At 37.5% G+C, this 21,224-nt stretch overlaps 2 protein-coding genes across 2 annotated transcripts; one reads left to right on the forward strand and one right to left on the reverse strand.

Annotated features, from left to right (window-relative positions):
* The first annotated feature begins 4,451 nt into the window (after nt 1–4,451).
* Nucleotides 4,452–17,631, forward strand: LOC141787731 (aminopeptidase N-like). The gene is made up of 20 exons (XM_074666378.1): nt 4,452–5,050; nt 6,377–6,519; nt 8,598–8,737; nt 9,357–9,483; nt 10,072–10,226; nt 10,342–10,455; nt 10,539–10,682; nt 10,868–10,933; nt 11,102–11,167; nt 12,930–13,102; nt 13,202–13,278; nt 13,371–13,507; nt 13,609–13,664; nt 13,740–13,887; nt 13,982–14,073; nt 16,181–16,291; nt 16,430–16,597; nt 16,735–16,875; nt 17,226–17,307; nt 17,431–17,631. Exons 1-20 carry the CDS (start codon nt 4,452–4,454, stop codon nt 17,587–17,589), a joined length of 2,898 nt encoding a protein of 965 aa, XP_074522479.1. The 3' UTR covers nt 17,590–17,631.
* Nucleotides 17,632–19,998: 2,367 nt separating this feature from the next.
* On the reverse strand, nt 19,999–20,872 carry LOC141787858 (uncharacterized). Its single transcript, XM_074666545.1, has 2 exons — nt 20,192–20,872; nt 19,999–20,085 (listed from the first exon to the last, which is right to left on the reverse strand). The coding sequence occupies exons 1-2, from the start codon at nt 20,870–20,872 to the stop codon at nt 19,999–20,001; spliced, it is 768 nt and encodes a 255-aa protein (XP_074522646.1).
* Between the last annotated feature and the right edge of the window lie 352 nt (nt 20,873–21,224).

The following is a 21,224-nucleotide window of genomic DNA, read 5'->3' on the forward strand; positions in this document are numbered from 1 at the left end:
CTCCTGATTGGTCAAAAATGGGATGCGCTGGCGTCGGTAGATCCCCAAAATCCGAACAGCTCGTTTTAGGTCAGGATTTTACATTCACAAGCACTACTAAGTACAGGTTTTGTCAATAAATATCACATTTTGTGGGCTGGGAGGAAAGCCAAAGACCCACAAATTTCACTGAAAGACTTAATAAAGTGATTTTTGCATAATATGGAACCTTTGATTAGACTAAGTACAATATATGCTCCCCTGACAAGACCAGATTTTTTTTTTAAGAGTTTAAAAGACAAAAAGTACACCTGAATTGCTTGTAAGGAGTACAATTAAATCCATCAATGTAAGTAAAAAGGAACTTGTTTGGTTTCTAGTATGAGGCCATCATGCTTATTTCAAAGGACTTGGCAAGCAATTTTTTTTTGTGCAGCAACCTCCAGTCTCAAAATACGAGGCAATGTGGACGTACTACAAACTGCAGTCTGTCGAATGTCCACTTGAGGCTGGGTCTTACAGTTGAACTTTTTTCTAACTCAGCAGCTCAGAAGATATCAGGACGACATGTTCACCCAATTAGATGCACAGCTCAGCCAACTGACAGGGGAGCACCCTATAGCTGTTAGTGAGGAGGCTTACAGCCTGCCCCATTTCCAATATTGCCCCGTCAATGGTTTGCTTAAAAAATCTGCTTTAGAAACAGACAGGTGATGTCACAGAGATGACATCCATTTATTATACAGTTCTTTTTCCTGGACATGTCAGGTGAAATTGGCTGATATTAGGTCTAATGATGAATGTATTCAAAGAGGATGCTTCCTTTGAAATTTGATTGACTACCTCATATGTCACACAACAACAAACAAACAAACAATAAATGTCTGACACCTACTGGCCACCATACATACAGGACTGTAACATGCATCAGAGACTTTAGTTTGGTGTTTGAAGAAGATTTGAGCAGTCAGGCTTAAAAGTGGCCCTCTTTTATATTCTTGTGTTTGAACAAACTTCGAGCCACTCCTTGCAAAAGTCTGTTCCCTGAGCTGGACCACCTGAGAAAACTTGGACACAGCCCTGATGGACGGACAGACAGCTGGTATAAACAGTAGAAATTCAAATAATAATGATAAATAAAGAAAATATGATATGAAAAGACAGCTTTAATAATTTGAATAAGACTGATTACAATGAAATATTTGTTGTAACGTTTAAAGACAAGCAGCTGAAAGTTTCACAGGAACCTACAAGGCAACAGAGAAAACTATCTGAGACTTAAATTCAGTGACATGTATTAAAGGGAAATGACTTTTTTCATCTCTAGCTTTTCCATTAACGGCCTGGAGTATTTTTCCACAATACTGAGTTACAACTGTTCTCTGATCTTGTGAAGTAACACCGTTTCGGAGCATCCCAACACCAAAACCCTTCAGACAGGACACAACAAGTTCAGGGCCAGATACAGAAACTGGGTTACATTGTGCAATGTCCTGTATCATACATACTTTTTTATACACTCACTTTGGCTCTACTGAGGAAGTTACACACATCTGATAACCTGGTGAAAAAAAAACACAAAACTATTTCCTTTGTGGGACAAACTTTCTCTTCCCCTTCACTTGAGAGGTTCGTTGCAGGTGGACGAGCAGCTGATGTGTGGAAATTGGACACAAATTAAAATCAGATTCTTAAAACCACAAGTGAAAAGCTTCTGACTCCACAGATGTGAAACAATATATGAAGGTAAGAAACTTACTGTTAAACTCAATACGTACAGGTCTCACAGTGTATTGTGCTTGCTGTCATCAGCGTGTTTGTTTTACCAAGGCTCTCTGTGGATATTCCTTTGGCTCATATCAAACGTTCGAGCTGAGATGGAAAACCAACAAGGGGTCTTTATAGGGGTCAGGTGGATTTAGTTTTTTTTTTTGTGGGACAAATTAGACCGATAAGTTTAAACATTTAAAAAGTTACCCACACAAAAAATGCTGACAAGTGAAAATTTCAGAGAAAAAATGAACAAATATAGATCTGTGATCTCAGTGTTATCTATCGAAAACGGGTTTCTTGTTTTTTTAAATTTATTTATTTTTTCAATTTATTTATTTGCCTGTACTTGCTTTGTTCTGGTCCTGTCTCTTGAGTGCAGAGCTATAGGGCACTGATTGTAAAGTTGTACATACTACAAATAACAACAACAACCCTTCACATTCAGGTCTAAAACATCACTTTTTAAACAGATTTAGAGAAATATTTGGGGGATATTTTATAATGTTAAAAATAAATATTGCATGTTTTATCCAACTGTTAAATGCTCTCTCTCTCTCTCTCTCTCTCTCTCTCTCTCTCTCTCTATATATATATATATATATATATATATATATATATATATATATATATATATATGTATATATATATATATATATATATATATATATATATCTATATATATATATAATTTTTTTTCTTGCATTTCTACTTTCTTTCATAAATTTTTTTAGCTTCATTTTCTTCTTCTTACCTTTTGCAATTTTGTTGCATTTTTGCAATAGCAAATAAAGTTCTACTCTATTCAACATTTCTAAACATTTAGATTTCATTCTAAATATTTATCTAAGATTTTTAAATCTTGAGGAACGATTTCTTAAGTTTTGCTAAATTTTGCTCCTGGCTTTTAGCCAAGTTTTCCTAATCTTTAGCAGTCTTAGCTAAATTTTTAGATTTTTATTTATTTATTTTTTTTTTTACTTAATATTTAGAATGAAACTAAGTGTTTAGAAACAAAGTTAAATGTTTAGAATCTGGACATTTATTTATAAGATTGATATATTGAAATTAACAGTCACATATAATATTTAACATGTAAAAACATTAAAACATTTATATACAAAATTTGACAAATACACTCACAAATATTTCTCTAAATCTGCATTATGATGTTTTGGAGCTAAAAGTGGAAAAATGTTGTTATTTGTAGAATGTGCAACTTAACAGTTGGTGTCAACATAGAAAGCTACTCTTTTTGGGATGATTTAGCTCTTTTGTATGTGAAGTGATTAACATTGCTCTTTGCACATAAACAAGAATTTTTCCAGCCTTTAAAACCTTCACTCTAACTATGTTGTGCTTAAGATAAAATTATGCACACATTAAAAATACAGTCTAGAAAAAGAACAGAAGTGCAGAAAAAGGTGTGCGGTTAACTGTGAATGTTGTATGCTGAAGTCTGGACTCTATGAAACATAGATGTGGTCACAGTGGTGTCATCCATTGTTTTCTGGAAATGTGCTGTGAAATCACACAAAGTGATCACCATTGTGGAAATACTGACTCTTTCCAAATGCTGAATTCTGCTAGGAAGCACATACATACAAATAAAGAAATGAACTGTGGAACCAAAATCTATTTGTTTGTACCAGGCTGTAAACATTATCTGATGTGAACCTTGTCTTTGGAATTTGAGGAACTCTTGTTTTTAAAGTCAGCCTCAAGTGGACAGCTGAGGAACTGCAGCTTTTTGAACTTCCACATCAGTTTCATTTTCCTGCATCGCAGTCACCATGAGGACATTTTCTGCATGACAAAGACAGAGAGATCTGGAGCACCTTTTAAAGCCTTACACTGAAGTTCCTTTTGTCTTGTAAGATAACTGCACTGAGCACGCCCTGTTTCGTCCTTGCTCGAGAACAGACTGTGGCATGCTGCTTCCTCTGCAGCCTGTGTGGACAGGGATCTGACATCTTATTGTTATTAAGCATGTGACTCACCAAAGTTTTCACATCCTGCCACATAAGGGGAAAAAAAGAAACACACTTCTGGTTTTATTTTCTGCCTCTGTAACTCTACAGATGCTTCTGTGCTACTTTGTGTTACAGAGCAAGGGTGATTTATTAATTAATGTAGAAAATTAAATGTTTTCTTTGTTTGTTTGTTTGTCTTTTTGATGCGTTTACCATCAATGCAATCTTTTTGTCACAACACAAGGAAACATGAATCATGGGAATGAGCATTGTTCTCCTTAATCACTTGAATATTTCCACTTCTAAGAACCAACCGCAACTGTTTTAGTTCAACACAGTCATCTGGACATTGCACAACTCTAAAACTAAATATAAAGGCTTTTGCAGATTCACAAAATCTTCTTCACTCTTGGAAAGCCAGGGTTGTATGTAGCTGGAGTTTACAAACACACAGGCTGGAGCTCTCCGGTGTTTCTGTCACATCATTCTATATTCTGCACCATCAGGGACAAAGCAGCCTTTAAAGAGGGATTTTATGCAGGTATAAAGTTCACTGATTAGGTGGGATCATCTCTTATCTCGAGGATTTTAACAACCTAATACTGTGGACTTTCAGCTGTTTCTCTTGTCCAGGAGATCAACCATTAACCTCGGGCCGGATCTGGAAAAAAGCAGAGCATATAAGGCCATCAGCATCCCCCCTCTGCTGTCTTCTCACCTGCTGGAGACATGGGGAAAGGAGTCTACCTGAGCAAGTGCACAGCAGTGACCTGTGTGGTGTTAGCCATCGCGGCTGCAGCCACCATCATCGCCCTCGCTGTGGTTTACTCCCAGGAGAAGTCAAAGAATGACTCTACATCTCCATCCACTCCTGCTCCAACAACAGCCCCAATCCCCACCACACCCTCGGGCCCCAAAGAGCCCTGGCAGCTCTACAGACTCCCAGACTCTCTCGTTCCAGTCTCCTACAACGTGACCCTGTGGCCTCGGCTGGAGCCCAATGAACAGGGCCTCTACATCTTCCTTGGGTCCTCCAAGGTGATTTTCAGATGCGACAAGGCGACAGACCTCATCCTCATCCACTCCAACAAGCTCAACCTCACGCTCTTTGATGGACACCATGCCATACTGACAGGGCTCGGTGGAGTCACTGCACCCGAGCTGAAAAAAACCTGGCTGGAGGTGCCCACACAGTACCTGGTGGTGCAGCTGAAGAGCCCGCTGAAGGTCGGGAGCACGTACGAGCTCTTCACTGAGTTTGTTGGAGAGCTGGCCGACGATCTGGGGGGATTCTACAGGAGTGAATACGAGGAAGATGGAGTGAAAAAGTAAGATTTGAAACACACACAATAATAATGAAAATTCATAAAAACATTCTAACTCAACTTATTTAGATGTTGGAAAAATATAGGTACCATTATTTCTACAGCTGTGGCCACAAGTAAGTCCTGTACAAACCAAAAAGTAAATTTCCTTGAATAAAGGTTAAAAAATAACTAAAGAAACAGAAGATTTCTTAAATGTAAGTTCAGAATTTTTAAAAAAAATATATGACAGAAAAATATCATATATGTTCCAGTCATAATGTGACAGGAGTAAAGCTGTAGATAGATGCAATACACACTTTATAAAGATATACACCTGAGACAGATCTTATAGGAAGTCACTTTTATCCTCAGAATCTCAAACTTTTTGTTTTCTGTTGGTGAAATCCTACACTCCTCCATAATAAGCCAAAAATAACATTTCGTGCAAGTTTTTGCTGATCTTTTGCAATAATACTGAATCACTTTATGTAAAAACATCTCTGCTAGTAAAAGGCAGTCAGAGCAGATTTCAAGTATTATGGAGACTATTAAAAAGATAAGACACCCTGACTTTGCAGTGATTATATCAGTAGATTGAGGCGTCATGATGCCAGGTCTCCTCATGAGTGAATATTTCACTTCTGTATCACTTCTTGATCAATGTCCATCGCCCTCTCTGCTGTGTTTCTGATACTGTTTAGTCTTTGCCACAGTGAGGTGCACAGAAGGTGAAATCCCACTCACCTGCACACCTTTATGGGCCTGTTTGAGCTGTAAAACATCAGCGTGATATGTTCAGTGAACCTTGAGGTGTGGCAGATAGAAGCTTCCAGTGACGTCAAACTCACTGCTATCAGCAATCTGCATCTGTGTAGTATCAGCAATCTGAAGGTGCAGGATATTGTCTCTCTGAGTGGTTTGTATCAGATCAGTCTGTGTCACAGAGTTCAATACACACACACACACACACACACACACACACACACACACACACACACACACACACACACACACACACACACACACACACACACACACACACCGCTGAAGGTATTTCTTCAGCCTATCCCCCGCAGACCACCCTTGCAATATTCACCGATCCTTGAAACCTGCAGGAAATGTCAATTATGTTTCGTTCAGTTCCACATGAAAAAACATCTACTTTCATGTTATTGTTGTTTCTACAAGTTGAAAACAGGCAAGATAAAAGTTTCCAAGTCAACTCCAGGTGCTGGGATCAGCAAACTCCAAATCCCATAAGAAAAAAACAGATTAAGCTCCGTTAAATACACAGAAAAACTCAATGTCCTCTTTTTATCTGATGAATGTTTTGTGTACTGTCGTCAGGATTGTAGCAACCACTCAGATGCAGCCAACAGATGCCAGGAAGGCCTTCCCCTGTTTCGATGAGCCCGCCATGAAGGCGATCTTCCACATGACTCTCCTGCATCCACATGGAACTGTGGCTCTGTCCAACGGCATGAACCACGGCAAGTTTCCTGCAGCATCTGACCTACAAACACAATCCAGCTTACAGTACAATGCAATTTACATAATGATATCAAGATTATGATGAAAAAAATATTTCTCAAAGATAAACTTAAAGATAGTTATCACAATTTTATCAGTTAATGTGTCAATCATAGTAAAAATTATTACAGTAAAACAAAAAAAGATGAAAACAATCAAAATCAAAATCAAAACACACACAAAAACAACAATACAAAAACTAAAAACAAACAAACAAATAAAAACAGGCGAATTTCTAAATTTTACTTGAACAAATACCACTACCTGCTGAGTTATCAAAATTTTGGTAAAATATTTTGTGAGAGATGGGGCAGAAGGGATATATATCAAGACTTTTTCTCCTTTCTGCTCCTTTTCATTTATTCAGGGTTTTTTTATTTGTCATTTTAATATTGTGCATATATTTCTATGACAACATGAATGAAAAAGCAACCAAGTAAACTAAACTAAACTAAACTAAACTAAACTAAACTAAACTAAACTAAACTAAACTAAACTAAACTACATTGAACTAAACTAAACTAAACTAAACTAAACTAAACTAAACTAAACTAAACTAAACTAAACTAAACTAAACTAAACTTAATTTAACCAAGCTTAAGTAAATTTAGCTTAACTACACTAAACTAAATAAAAGTAAAATAGACTAAATGAAACTAAACTTAACTACATAGAACTAAACTTAACCAAACTAAACTACATTAGACAAAATTTAACTTCAATAAATTAAACTACAACGAACTTTACTAAACTAAACTTAACTAAACTAAACCAAACCAAACTAAACTAAACTAAACTAAACTATACTACATTAGACTACACTAAACTACATTGAACTAAACTAAACTACATTGAACTAAACTAAACTAAACTAAACTACATTGAACTAAACTAAACTAAACTAAACTAAACTAAACTAAACTAAACTAAACTAAACCACATTAGACTAAACTAAACTACACTAAACTAAACTAAACTAAACTAAACTAAACTAAACTAAACTAAACTAAACTACATTAGACTACACTAAACTACATTGAACTAAACTAAACTAAACTAAACTAAACTAAACTAAACTAAACTAAACTAAACTTAACTAAACTAAACTAAACTAAACTAAACTAAACTACATTAGACGACACTAAACTACATTGAACTAACCTAAACTGAAATAAACTAAACTAAATAAACTAACCTTAACTAAACTAAACTAAACTTAACTACATTAGACTACATTGAACTAAACTAAACTAAACTAAACTAAACTAAACTAAACTAAACTAAACTAAACTAAACTAAACTAAACTTCATTAGACTACACTAAACTACATTGAACTAAACTAAACTAAACTAAACTATACTACATTAGACTACACTAAACTACATTGAACTAAACTAAACTAAACTAAACTAAACCAAACCACATTAGACTAAACTAAACTAAACTAAACTAAACTAAACTAAACTAAACTAAACTAAACTAAACTAAACTAAACTACATTAGACTACACTAAACTACATTGAACTAAACTAAACTAAACTAAACTAAACTAAACTAAACTAAACTAAACTAAACTTAATTTAACCAAGCTTAAGTAAATTTAGCTTAACTACACTAAACTAAATAAAAGTAAAATAGACTAAATGAAACTAAACTTAACTACATAGAACTAAACTTAACCAAACTAAACTACATTAGACAAAATTTAACTTCAATAAATTAAACTACAACGAACTTTACTAAACTAAACTTAACTAAACTAAACCAAACCAAACTAAACTAAACTAAACTAAACTATACTACATTAGACTACACTAAACTACATTGAACTAAACTAAACTAAACTAAACTAAACCAAACCACATTAGACTAAACTAAACTAAACTAAACTAAACTAAACTAAACTAAACTAAACTAAACTAAACTAAACTTAACTAAACTAAACTAATAAATCTCCTTTCCTTTCTCTCCCTCACAGAGCCTGTAAACTAAACTAAACTAAACTAATAGATCTTCTTTCCTTTCTCTCCCTCACAGAGCCTGTAAACGTCACTGTAGATGACATGCATGTAATCCAGACCAGCTTTGACCCCACTGAGGTCATGTCTACCTACCTGTTGGCTTTTGTTGTGTGTGATTTCGGCTACATCGGGAGCAAACCTGAAGCAGAAGTTCTGGTAATCACACCGCTTCTTTTTTTTTCTGTATTTACACATTTGACATTAACAAGTAAGATTTCTGGTATTGAGATCATTTCTGTGTAACTGTGGAGGGCTTGAATTATCTTTGTTGTTGTTTTAAATAGTTCATTATCATCAAAGCAGTCTGAGCAGCAAAGCCGAAGCCTGTCCTGTTAAGAATCAAACTGCATGTCAGTTTGACGTTTAAGATTATTAGTAATGCTTTGTCACTTCTGCTTGTTGCTTCACCATTAAATCCAGCTTGTATCAGCCTGTTTAGGCCCCATGACGTAAGCTCATATGAGTCAGCACTCAGAGTTTGAAAGTCAAAGTTTGAAAGCAGAACCATCAAAGCCATTGTTTGGAGAAACTGATGAATGTGTCTAAAAATACAAAAGTATGAAATAACTAGGGATTAACTCCAATATAATAATGAAGGTCTTAAAGTAAAAAAAAAAGAAAAACAACAACACTTAAAGCTCAGAGTGTTAAACCCTGGTACCACAGGTGTTTTTTCCATGTTGGTTGTTATGTTTCCATGCCGCCCTCTAGAGGACTCAAGCTGAACTCAGGTCACTGATTTCTGTCTGGTTAATGGGGCTGTGCTTGTGTTTAGATCAGGATCTGGGCCCGCAAGAAGGCGATAGCAGAAGGACAGGGAGACTATGCTTTGGAGAAGACTGGACCCATCCTGGCTTTCTTTGAAAACTACTACAACATTTCCTACCCCCTGAGCAAGTCAGGTAGGAGCCATGTACACACCCAGAGACCATCACAAAGACAGTGGCACATGCAAACGACTGTGCTGAATTATAGTCATTTATGTCTGAAACGGTAAGTACTTGGCTTAAACACTTAAAAAACCTTGTTTCAAAGCAATAGGTACACATAGAATCTCACATTATAGAAAGCATAAAAACAGACACTATTAACTTTGCATTCATTGACTATTTATTTTTGTACTTCTGTAGATTTGAAGAAAAAAAATCTAAGATTATTCTGACATTAATTGTTTTCATGGAAAACAGACGACCTTTAATATATAGATGCATGTGTGCTTGGTCTGTAGACACGGATGCCTGGAAGACCAATAAAAAGAAATGGCTCATGTTGTTCATGGAAATCAAACGTAATTCATGAGCTGGAAATGAATCAGACTAATTAAAACAACACAACTCAAATTTTTCTCTTTTTATACTTTAAAAGCATCAGTCCTCTGAAGCCAGTGATAGGTGATGACTCTTTAAGTGCTGTCACGAAGGGAGTAAGGATCAAGGCCAGAACAGTGTGCAGCCAGCTGACAGGGTCGTCCTCTGTCGTTGCTCTTTCAGATCAGATCGCTCTTCCTGACTTCAGCGCTGGAGCCATGGAGAACTGGGGCCTGATCACATACAGAGAAACCGCCCTCCTATACAACCCCGCAGTGTCATCCAACGGGGACAAGGAGTGGGTGGCAACAGTCATCGCTCATGAACTCGCTCATATGGTATCAAACTTAAGTACTTCAATGGCTCACTGCCACAGTGAAAACTAATTTTCTACCTGTGTAATAGCTTTGTTCAGCTTTGAAAACCTGCTGATGAAATGCTCTGTCCTCTCAGTGGTTTGGAAACTTGGTGACCACACGGTGGTGGAATGACCTGTGGCTCAACGAGGGGTTCGCAACGTACGTCTCATATCTTGGAGCCAACTTTGCTGAACCAACGTGGAATATGGTGAGTTTTCTTCTGTTTTCTAACACCTTTGTGTGTCTGATGAGGCCTCTCCTCAACACAGAAACGTCTGCGTGTTTTTCCAGAAAGATTTAATCGTCCTGAATGAGATCGTCGGTGTGATGGGTGTGGATGCTTTGGCTTCCTCTCATCCCCTCTCATCCAAAGAGACTGACATCCAGAGACCAGAGGACATCAGTCAGCTGTTTGACTCCATCACATACAGCAAGGTGCAGCTTAACCCAGGATAAGAGGATACTGAAGATACTGATCTCCTCTGAATTAAAAAGAGTGAACAACAGTTCATTTCAGTTAGGCTGCTGATGAATCTCTGATCCTCATTAACAGATTGCTCTAATTGTCTATTATCTGACATGCCTCCTGCTAACACTGCTAACGTCCCCCTCCATCACAGGGAGCTGCAGTCCTCAGGATGCTCTCACAGTTCATCACTGAAGACGTCTTCTCTGATGGTCTTCATGTGAGTACGCCTGAGGAAATCAGATCTGTATGAGTGGAGGAACCACACACAAGTCACAAAAACACTGTTCAAGTATTGATTCTGTCATATCAATAACTTACTGACAAGAAACTTCATTCTTTTACCCAAAAGCAAACCTGAAGTATCACTGTTTGTCTCTGTCTGCAGACGTATTTAGAGGAGTTTCAGTACAAGAACACCGTCTACACAGACCTGTGGAAGCACCTGCAAATGGTAAGAAAACATCGTCATCATACTCTCAAATGATTCTACTAACAAGCAAAAGATAAAATAGAATAAAGTTTATCTGCTCAGTATCACTGATTTAAACAGTTTCATATTTCCTCTTAACATCATTAAATAAAAAAGACAATTGAACAAACAAACTGCAAGAATACATGCTTTTCTACAATTTCTTTTCATGCATTATTCACAGTTTTAAGTTTTGGGAATAATTCTTTATGGAAAGCAAAACTGATCAAACACACACACACACACACACACACACACACACACACATACACACACACACACATACACACACACACCAATGACCTCTCATCCACCAGTGAAGCTGAGAGGAAAATACCACGGGTACTGTGGTCCCAATATTGAAATAATGAGTCAGTATAACTCATTTGACTCGTCAGTCAAATCAGATATGCCCCTGACTATGCGTATGTATATATATTTATTCATAACACTTTGAAAAACATGTTTTGACATGTTATTCATTAAGATGAAAAATATCACCTCTGTTCAGTTTCAGGATGAAAGAAATGAGGAACAGAGACTAAACTGTTGACTTCACCAGACATGCTTGATTCTGCGCAAAATGAGCTTTTGAATATGGGATTTAAAAGGGTATCCTTACTTTTTTGGGCCTGCCTCAAGTGGGCACTCAAGGAACTGCAGTGTCTCTGCTTGTTTTGTATTCAAAGTCATAAGAAAGTCATATTTTTATTAGGGCTCTCATTTTAACACGTTAATTAGATTAATTAATTACACTGCAAATTAACGCGTTGTAAAAATTAACGCAAATTAATCTGGATCCCAAACCTGCGGGGCGTTCAAAGACGCACTTATTTTTAAATGTCTGGCATTTACAAACCATGTGTCCTACTTGGAAAAAGAGGTGTTCTCGTCAGATTTTCAAATTTCCGACGGTCCCTGAATGTATTACACGTGACGTCAGGAACATGCTTTAAACTGGAGGGAGGGAAGCGAGAGTGATTTGTGACTGCCGTCCACATCGCGTTTATTCATACGTCCTTTTTGAAAACCTGCAGAAAATCAACCGTTTGCTCTAGCTCAATTCTGTAAAAAAAACAGATAATTCTACACTCTTTACTGCATTAAACAAGCCCTGAATAATCGATATATATCCTGTATTTAAATATAAAATATTCTTTGAAAATTTGCTTCCATCTCCCTGGTGTCATGTTTCAGCTTGGGGCTGCTCTGCACCAATGAGCAACAGTTTGTGTTCAGAGCATGTAAAACTGAAACTACTTCACTTTTCTTTGATCCAAGACTTGAATTAAGTGTTTTGTACATAGTTCCTCACAGTTTTAAGCCTTTAGCCCTGGTTCTCCTGACCTCATAGAAGTATAGAAGTTCATATTGCAGTGAAAATCGAGTTAACATCGAGTAAAAATGTGACAGAAGCAAAAACCGTCCTAAAAATCAAATCAGCCTACCTTAGGTGCAGGACTGTGTAGATTTTGTAAAGACAGAACCATAAAACTTTTTTCATGTGTTCCTTATGCCTCAGGGTACCTAAAAATACCCACCTCATTTTTAAATGTTTTTTTAGTGTCTTGTAATTTTAATGTCCTGGAATTCAAATTCTTTATTTTGGGACCTTAAGCAGATATGAGATTAAAATGAGATTAATTAGATTAATTAATTACAAATCCTGTTATTAATTAGATTGATTTTTTTAATCGCCTGACAGCACTAGTTTTTATTAATCGGTGTCAATTACTCCTAACAGGCTGTGGATAGAGCCAACATCAAGCTGCCTAGCACTATCGAGGAGATCATGAACCGATGGATCCTACAGATGGGCTTCCCCGTAGTCACCATCGACACAAAGACTGGAAGTATCACCCAGGAACACTTCCTGCTGGATCCAAACTCAGTGGTGGATAGACCCTCACCATACAAGTAGGAAATACTTTGAATGCTTGACGTGAAATGGTTGAATATATTAAATTAGATCATGTGATAAGAAACTAACCAGCTCTCTCCATGACGTGGCTCCAGCTACGAGTGGTTTGTTCCTCTTACGTGGATCAAAACCGGTGGAGCTAAACAGCAGTTTTGGCTTCTGAAAGACACAGGTGAGTTAGATTTAATATTCATGTTCATGCATTGCAGGGATGATGGACTCAAACAGATAAAACTATCATTCTATTTATTTTCTTCCAAACAGATAAAAGTCCAGACCTGGTTCTTAGCAAACCAACTGATTGGGTGGTGGCCAATATAGACATGGCAGGTTTCTACAGAGTCAACTACGACCCAGACAACTGGGAGCGTCTCCTTACCAAGCTCAGCTCCAAACCCACGGTACAACACCTGCAGCGTGGCGTGATGCTGAACTACATCTGCAGTGTTAATACACCATCGTCCAATCCCTAAAACTCATCCCCTTGTTTTTTTTCCCCCAGGATATTCCAGTGATCAACCGAGCCCAAATCATCGATGATGCTTTTAACCTTGCAAGGTGGGGCCGTGTTTATGAAGAGCATTTTTGTCAGATGTTTCAAGAGGAAGTTTTATAACCATATGTTGATTTTAGGGCAGAAATAGTGAGCACAACTCTTGCTCTGAGGATGACAAAGTTCCTGGATATAGAAGTTGAATTTATGCCCTGGGAGACCGCCACTCGCGGCTTGAACTACTTCTTCTTGATGTTTGACCGCACTGAAGTGTACGGACCCATGCAGGTGTGTGATGAAGTTTATGATAAAAAAAATGTAACAGAGGTTGCTTTCACATTGTTCAGCGCAGGGTAAAAATGTGTCCGTCTTTGTCTTTCAGGCTTATTTAAAGAAACAGGTTACTCCTCTGTTCAACTACTATAAAGACCTGACTGCCAACTGGACCGACGTCCCAGAAAAACACACAGATCAGTGAGTTCTTCAACATTTTTCCCCATTTAGCTCAGTTCAGTTCGGTTCAGTTCAGTTCAGTTTAGTTTATTTCAGACAAAGAAAACAGTTAAAAATAAAAACAGTCAATTAAAGGGTACGTCATACCACAATTGCTCTAAATACTAAATAAATACTAAAAAAATACTATAAATACTAAATAAAGCATTCAATTTGTCCAAAAAGGAATAAGGAGAAGCAACTATTCTCCCTCTATATAAACCAAAATATGTTCTGTACTCCAAATCCTCCCGCAATCACCCCTTCACTCATCCACCCATCCATTCATTCGTATGTGTGGCAAATTACAGGTGTGGCGTATATGCTGACAGGTTCTTAGAAGTTCCACTTACAAAACAAATCACATTCATAAGCACATATACCTGTCTGCATACACGTTTTACCCATATACATAGACACATATATACAAATACACAAAAAACTTTAAACCCATGTATGATTTGAACCTTTAGGACAAAGAGCCCATTGTTGAGAAAACCAACTACAAAAGTAGCAATGTGGAATTTGTAAGAATATTGTGATGCGAAATGATGTTATACAATACAGAACAACATTAGATGATTCAGTACCATACAATGAGCTACAGTACAATACAGTATGAAAAGATACCATGGATAAGCAATGATATGGTTCAGAATATATGACAAGGATAAGAAAAATTCTGATACAATACTAAAAGATAAGTTAGAATATGACACAATATGTAACGATTCATGAGAAAAACAAAAATTACTACATGATACAACATAATATGATATGACACAATAAAATGTTACACGGCATAATGTGACAAGATAAAATACGCTAATATATGATAAAAAAGATAAAAGGACACAATATAGGTTACAGCAATATAGAGTTTTATTTTGGTATTTTAACATACAGTGTATTATTATGGTGAAGCTGAGTGTTGTCAGCTCTGCTGGGTCTAATACCCTTTACTGTCCTGTCTATTCATTGTCTGTTATTGGTCAAACTTTTATTAAGTTTTCTGAAGAAACCCCAGCCAACCACACCCTGACACATGCAAGAGTAATATAAAGCTGTATCAAAATGTACAGTCTACATTTTCATTGTCAAAGAGAGGAATCTCCTCTTGGATTCATTAAATGTAGACTTAGACAAAGCTTAAATCAACAGAGTGAAGTCATTCGTCAGCAAATCAAGTTCAAATCATCAAATCCTTACCTCACATAACTTTTACCAGACGGTGGCTGCTGTGAGTATTTTGGTCATTTGCTTTCACCTTAGATAAAAATATATTCCAACCCCTGGTCTCATATTGATTCCTCCTCTTACACTCTCAATCCAGGAAAACATCACAGAAGTCCTTTCAGGATAAGTAGTTCACCAAAAGATTTCCTGCTATTACAGTCATTATGAAAAAATTACAAAATCTTCTGTGTGGAAATATTTTCATTTAGAAAAAAAAGCAAAAACATGTATTCAGTACTATTCTCAGGTTTAGATATTAGAGAATTATTTTCAGCATTTCATTTACACTTATACCTAAAATCTTCTTTTCAAACAAGCAGTGTGGAAAAATTAGACCTAACAAAAAGCTTTTGTATTTACATCAGATATGCTGCCTGCTGAAGTGACTGTTACTTATAGAAATTCAGACAGTTTGTCAAAAAAAAAAAAAACAAAAAAAAAAAAAACATGCAATAGACCTGTTTTCAGACTCTGAATCATTACATTTAAATCAGTTTGAAAAATGGTATAAACTAAAAGCTCTGTCTTTAGTTAATTTAACCTTGAAGACATCCATTATTATCAGATAATTTGAGAGTATTTCTGTAACAGAATAAAGAGGGTTTTTTTTAGTTTTTCTATTATTATAATTATTTTTTTAAACTGACATCAGACTTTAAACTTTCTTCTTCTTTTTTTTTTTTTTCAAAAATGTGATAATTTTCAAGTATTGTTCAAAAGAGATAATCCTAATGGAAACAGCAAATCATCATTTATGAAGAGGAATTTTCTTCCATCTTACACAGACTAATCCAAAATGTTATGTTACTTGAACATTCCCCTGACTCTCCTGTCCTCTCATGTCTCCATCCAGGTACAACCAGGTGAACGCCATCTCTCTGGCCTGCAGCACCGGAGTGAGCGGCTGTCAGGAGCTGACTACAGGCTGGTTCAAAGAGTGGATGGCCAACCCTAACAACAACACGTACGCTAACTTTATTTAGCTGTGGATAAAGTATATGAAAGCTTATATCTCTTATTGTTTTAAAAGTTACAATTTCATTCATTTCATTGCTCTTTCTCATCAATGCTCTTACTGACTCATCTTTATCCTTCGTTCCAGGATCAGTCCCAACCTGAAGTCCACCGTGTACTGCAGTGCTATCGCAGCTGGAGGAGTGGAGGAGTGGGACTTTGCCTGGTCCATGTACAAAAAAGCCACCATTGCCTCAGAGGCTGACAAACTCATGTATGCTCTGTCCTGCACCAAACAGCCCTGGCTGCTCAACAGGTCAGAGAAACTCTGCTGGAGAGTGTCTGTTTTTGTTTCCTTTTTGACTGAAACTTGTATCATCATCTCAGAGCAGCAGCAAACTGCTCATGTTAAACATTGGGTTGGTGTGTTCACTGTGAATGTTGTGGTTTCAGGTATCTGGAGTATTGTCTGGATCCAGAGAAGATCCGTAAGCAGGATGCTACCTTCACCATAGTTTATATCGCAGGGAATCCCATCGGTCAGCCTCTGGCATGGGACTTCATCAGAGCCAACTGGGCCCATATATACAATGAGTGAGTCTTTTCTTTACACACATGTTCATTATGTCGCTGTAGCAGTCAACTCCACATGTTTAGGGATGCAGTGTCAGAGTTAATGTTTTTACTCTGGAGGGATCACATGTTAGAAATGTATTAAAAGGCTGATTATGAAATCTGAAATAGTTTAGCAATTTTGTTTAGATAGTGCAGAGACTAAAGTGGTGAAGTTTACATGCTTAGAGAAAATCATCAGGGTCTTAGTCTGAAAACGTGTGCGTCTGTTCGTCTTGCTTTTTATTAGAGTTCTCTGCTGAACAGAGTGTTCATACAGGGTGTAGCTGTTTGCTCAATAACCAAAGTGTGTCATGTCCTCCTTCCTTCAGCTACGGTGGTGGATCCTTTAATTTTGGAAGACTCATTGATGGAGTGACCAAACGTTTCTCCACTGAGTTTGAGTACAAACAGGTACAGCTAATGTTTCATTTAAGACTTACTTGCATACTTTCTCAAGTATTGTAACAAGTTAATAGTCGCTTAATGTTGAAAACTCGCAGTCGATTAATCCTTGTGTCTCCTCTTCCTCTCCAGTTGCAACAGTTCAAAGAAGACAACGCAGGGCAGTTCGGCACGGCTTCTACGTCTCTTGAGCAGTCTCTGGAGAGGACGAAAGCCAACATCAACTGGGTAAACAAGAACAAGGAACAGGTGCTGACCTGGTTCACCGAAGAAACATCCCCTTCATTTTAACACTACTCACTCCCTGCAGCAGTTTGTCAGGTGCAGATTTTAACTCAGGCTGAAACCAAATTATTGTTATTTTTATTATAAATGTCCTGAATGTGATGGAGCTTTTTTAAATGTAAAGTTTTGATTAGGACTTTTTTGTGAATAAAGACTATTTAAGATTAACAAATCTGACTTTGTAGTTTTGTATGGTATTCCCATTTCTTTATGAGGATTTTAATAATAATAATAATAATAATAATAATAATAATAATAATAATAATAATAATAATAATAATAAATAGAAAAGTAATTTAAAAATTGCCAAATTTATTTTAAAATGTGTTATCTCCTCTGATTAATGAAGAAAATTCTTGAATTTTTGTGAGGTCTGTCAGCATCGACAAGTTAATTCTGATATGACTGAGGTCCAAAATGTATGTGCTGTTCCTTCTTTCTGCTGCTGATGTGATGAAAAGTAACAGTACCAACACCACTGGGCTTTGTGGTAGTGGTGACTGTAGTAGACAGCTGCTTAAAAGTCATTTTCTCCTAAAGTCAATAGTCTCTTGAGTGTAAGTGTATATCAGCCTCTAGAGTGCTCTCTGCTGCTCCTCCCCAATGAGCCTCATTCAGTGGTCAGATGATGTAACTGCAAGTCAGTTTTCTCAGGCTCCAAGATGACCGCTTGACAGGCACACTTGTGGACCTCTGGTGCCAAATCCTGTCAATCCCTGTGTTCCAAAAGAATCTCAGAGAAAAAAAACAACAACATGATGATAAACAGGAACATCTACATAATAGTTTTATTCCAATATTTTTGAAAATTTTGTTTCAAATAAGCAGAAAATTACAATTAACCATGGATCCAGTGAAGATGAAATCATGCAAAACCAAGTTTATTTCAAACCCAAAGTTAAAATGTGTGAAGTTTGATTTTGCAAACCATTAACATAAATAATAATTAATGAGTTACCAAAAAACAAACAAACACACAAACAAATGAATATAGAATCGTTTTTACATTAAGAAGGCTCATTGGCTCATAAAGCCCAGTGGAATTGATATCTCCGTAACTTTACAAACAAATCACTATCTTTTTTTTATGTTCTAATAAGAACAAAAAACACTTAAGGAAAAAAACTTAACTTGCTGTCATACTTCATGTATCTGAAGATTCAATGCATAAAAAAAGATTTTTTGACACGCCATCTCAAATACATTTTTACAGAAGTGGATTAGGGCTGCTGAAAAAAACACAACAAAAAAACTCCAATTTTTTTATACTACTTTTTATGAGAAAAAAGTCAGACTTCTGACTTTTTTCTCAGAAAAAAATAATTAATTAAAAAAGTGGATGTACTTTTTTCAAGTTCTGGCTTTAGAATTCAGAATTCAGAATTTAATCTCAGGATTCTAAGATTATAGTCAGATTTCTGAAAATTTTTCCAGAAAAATTGTCAACAAAATTGGACTTCTTTTCTTTTCTTTTCTTTTTTTGCAAATTTTAATTTTATCTTTTTTTTTTTTTTTTTGTTCTCTCAGTGACCCCAAGCCTCAGCCATATATTTTAGCACAACAAAATACAGAAATTACATGGTTACTTATCATGAATATGAAAAATAAATGATTTTAAATCTCTAGTTCTTCTGAAGGTTTGACATATTTTGGGACAGCAGCGCTCCAGGTAAAACAAAAGTTACATGACTTATAAATGCCGACTCACAAAAGTCAGTTATTATTCAGAGCTGCAGCTGGTGCCTGGGAAACAGTACAGATCCCATTGATGACACATTTACAATGTAAAACAAAATTCCCAGAGTAGGCTAGTTAAAGGCATAACACAGAGCCTGTCTTCACTGTAGGAAATGCTGAGTCATAAACTGAAACATCCACAAACAGGAAGATACTCTCCTAACAGACTGACAGTCCAGGTTTCTGCACACAGTTATTTTTGGAGATCTCTACCAGGATCTAAACCCTCAGCGTGTTTACTCAGGAGAGAGGAGGTGCCAGTTAACATGTCCTCCTTCAGCTGTCACTGCTCTCAGCGGGGGTCTTTCCTTAAAGACTTTAGAGGGGATGTGCTCCCTGTTTAGCACCTCAGCGTCCTGCTGACAGCTGCTCTGTTTGTAGGAGGTGAAGGCCAACCACCGTTAACACTTTATTATCATTTTGTTTTAATGTTTTAGTTTTAATTGAATATTAGACAGAAATATGAATAAACGCATGACTCTCAATAATTTTCATAACTTAGATTTATTTTCTTCACATTGTGAAAGCTTAATAAATACACATTTCTATTCACAAAAATACAAGAACAGAGTTTAGATATTTCCTGTTCAGAACAACAAAATCAGAACTTTTGTCAGTTAAAGTTTGAGGAGGTCATTGGTGCAATGAAAATATTTGGATCACACGGATCAGTGTCTCTCAGCAGTGTCCAGAGAAGGTGGCGTTCTGTAGCTGCTGCTGTTGCATCCAGTACTGATCCCCGGAGAAGCAAACACCATCAGAAACCTGACAACAGAAACAAGTTCAGGTTAAAAACACATTCAGACTGCAGACATACAGTAAATAAATGGTTTCTGAAAAGCCGTCATGACGTCTGTGTATTTGAACATACCTGATATGAAGTCTGCAGACAGGACATCTGTGCTGGGCTCAGGATGTGACTCTCTGGTTCCTGGGCTCTGTAGTCGGCTGTCGGCTGACTGAGGAACTGGTTGAGGGTCTGTGGCTGCTCCACGAAGCCTGAACATCTCCTCTGCTCCAGAACCTCCTCGGTGAGCCCCAGCTGAGCCGACAGGTAGGAGATGTAGCGGATGGTGAGGCGGAGGGTCTCAATCTTAGTCAGGGTCTGACCCGCTGGAGCCACGGATGCTGGCAGGTAGGTCCTGAGGTGATGCATGGCTTTGGTCAGATCTCTCATCCTCAGCTTCTCCCTCTCACTGGCGGTCTGGCGCTTCTTCCCTGGGTACCTGGACCTGGATTTCTTTGGGGGTGAGGTGGTCTTGAAGGATCTGGAGCAGGACTCTGTCTTGTGGGTAAGATTTGCTGCTGCAGGGCTTTTGAAGATGAAACAGTCCAGAGCGTCTTGTTCATTTCCAGCCTGAAGGGAAGTCGGAGAAAAGCAGAAGGAGTCCACAGAGGAGGTAGGAGACAGGCTGCTGCCAGCGCTGAAGTACCCTGGATCTGAGGCCGGATCAAAGGCCAGAGGATCGTAGCACTTGTCCAGCAGAGCCTCACAGTCAAAGAGGAAAGCGTTGTCCTGGAGCTGCAGAGGGGAGCAGTGAGAAACCTCCATGGTCCTGGCTGTAGTTGGAGCAGTGAGCTGTCAGTCTGTCTCTGGTGAAGCAGAAAGCGGGTAGTGAGGAGGAGCAGGGAGGCTGCTCCATATATGTGGTGCGAGGTGTGAGGTTGCACCTCTTGCAGCCACCTCTGGTCCTGAGAGGCTCTGGGAGCAGGGCTGACACCTCGGACAGGGGGTCTCATGGGAAACAGGCTAACTCCAGGGACAAGGTGTGACCTGGGAGCTCGCACGGGCATCATGAAGTGAAATAATTTCACACGATGATCTTCTGCAGCCTGGGAACACGACCCTGACATGACGGGGCATGAACCTGGGTCACAAGTCTGAGATCTAATCTGAAGAATTT

The sequence above is a fragment of the Halichoeres trimaculatus genome, unplaced genomic scaffold, assembly GCF_033239565.1.
Source record: "Halichoeres trimaculatus isolate MK-OKI-2021-1 unplaced genomic scaffold, fHalTri1.1 fHalTri1_scaffold_3, whole genome shotgun sequence".
Lineage (NCBI taxonomy): Eukaryota > Metazoa > Chordata > Actinopteri > Labriformes > Labridae > Halichoeres > Halichoeres trimaculatus.

Excerpts from the sequence above, each read along its gene's own strand:
- LOC141787731 (XM_074666378.1), top strand. The coding sequence starts at position 4,452 with ATGGGGAAAGGAGTCTACCTGAGCAAGTGCACAGCAGTGACCTGTGTG. Across the intron at positions 13,103-13,201 it reads GATAGACCCTCACCATACAA|CTACGAGTGGTTTGTTCCTC; the intron begins GTAGGAAATACT and ends ACGTGGCTCCAG. Across the intron at positions 16,598-16,734 it reads CAGCCCTGGCTGCTCAACAG|GTATCTGGAGTATTGTCTGG; the intron begins GTCAGAGAAACT and ends TTGTGGTTTCAG.
- LOC141787858 (XM_074666545.1), bottom strand. The coding sequence starts at position 20,872 with ATGGAGGTTTCTCACTGCTCCCCTCTGCAGCTCCAGGACAACGCTTTC. Across the intron at positions 20,086-20,191 it reads GTCTGCAGACTTCATATCAG|GTTTCTGATGGTGTTTGCTT; the intron begins GTATGTTCAAAT and ends TTCTGTTGTCAG.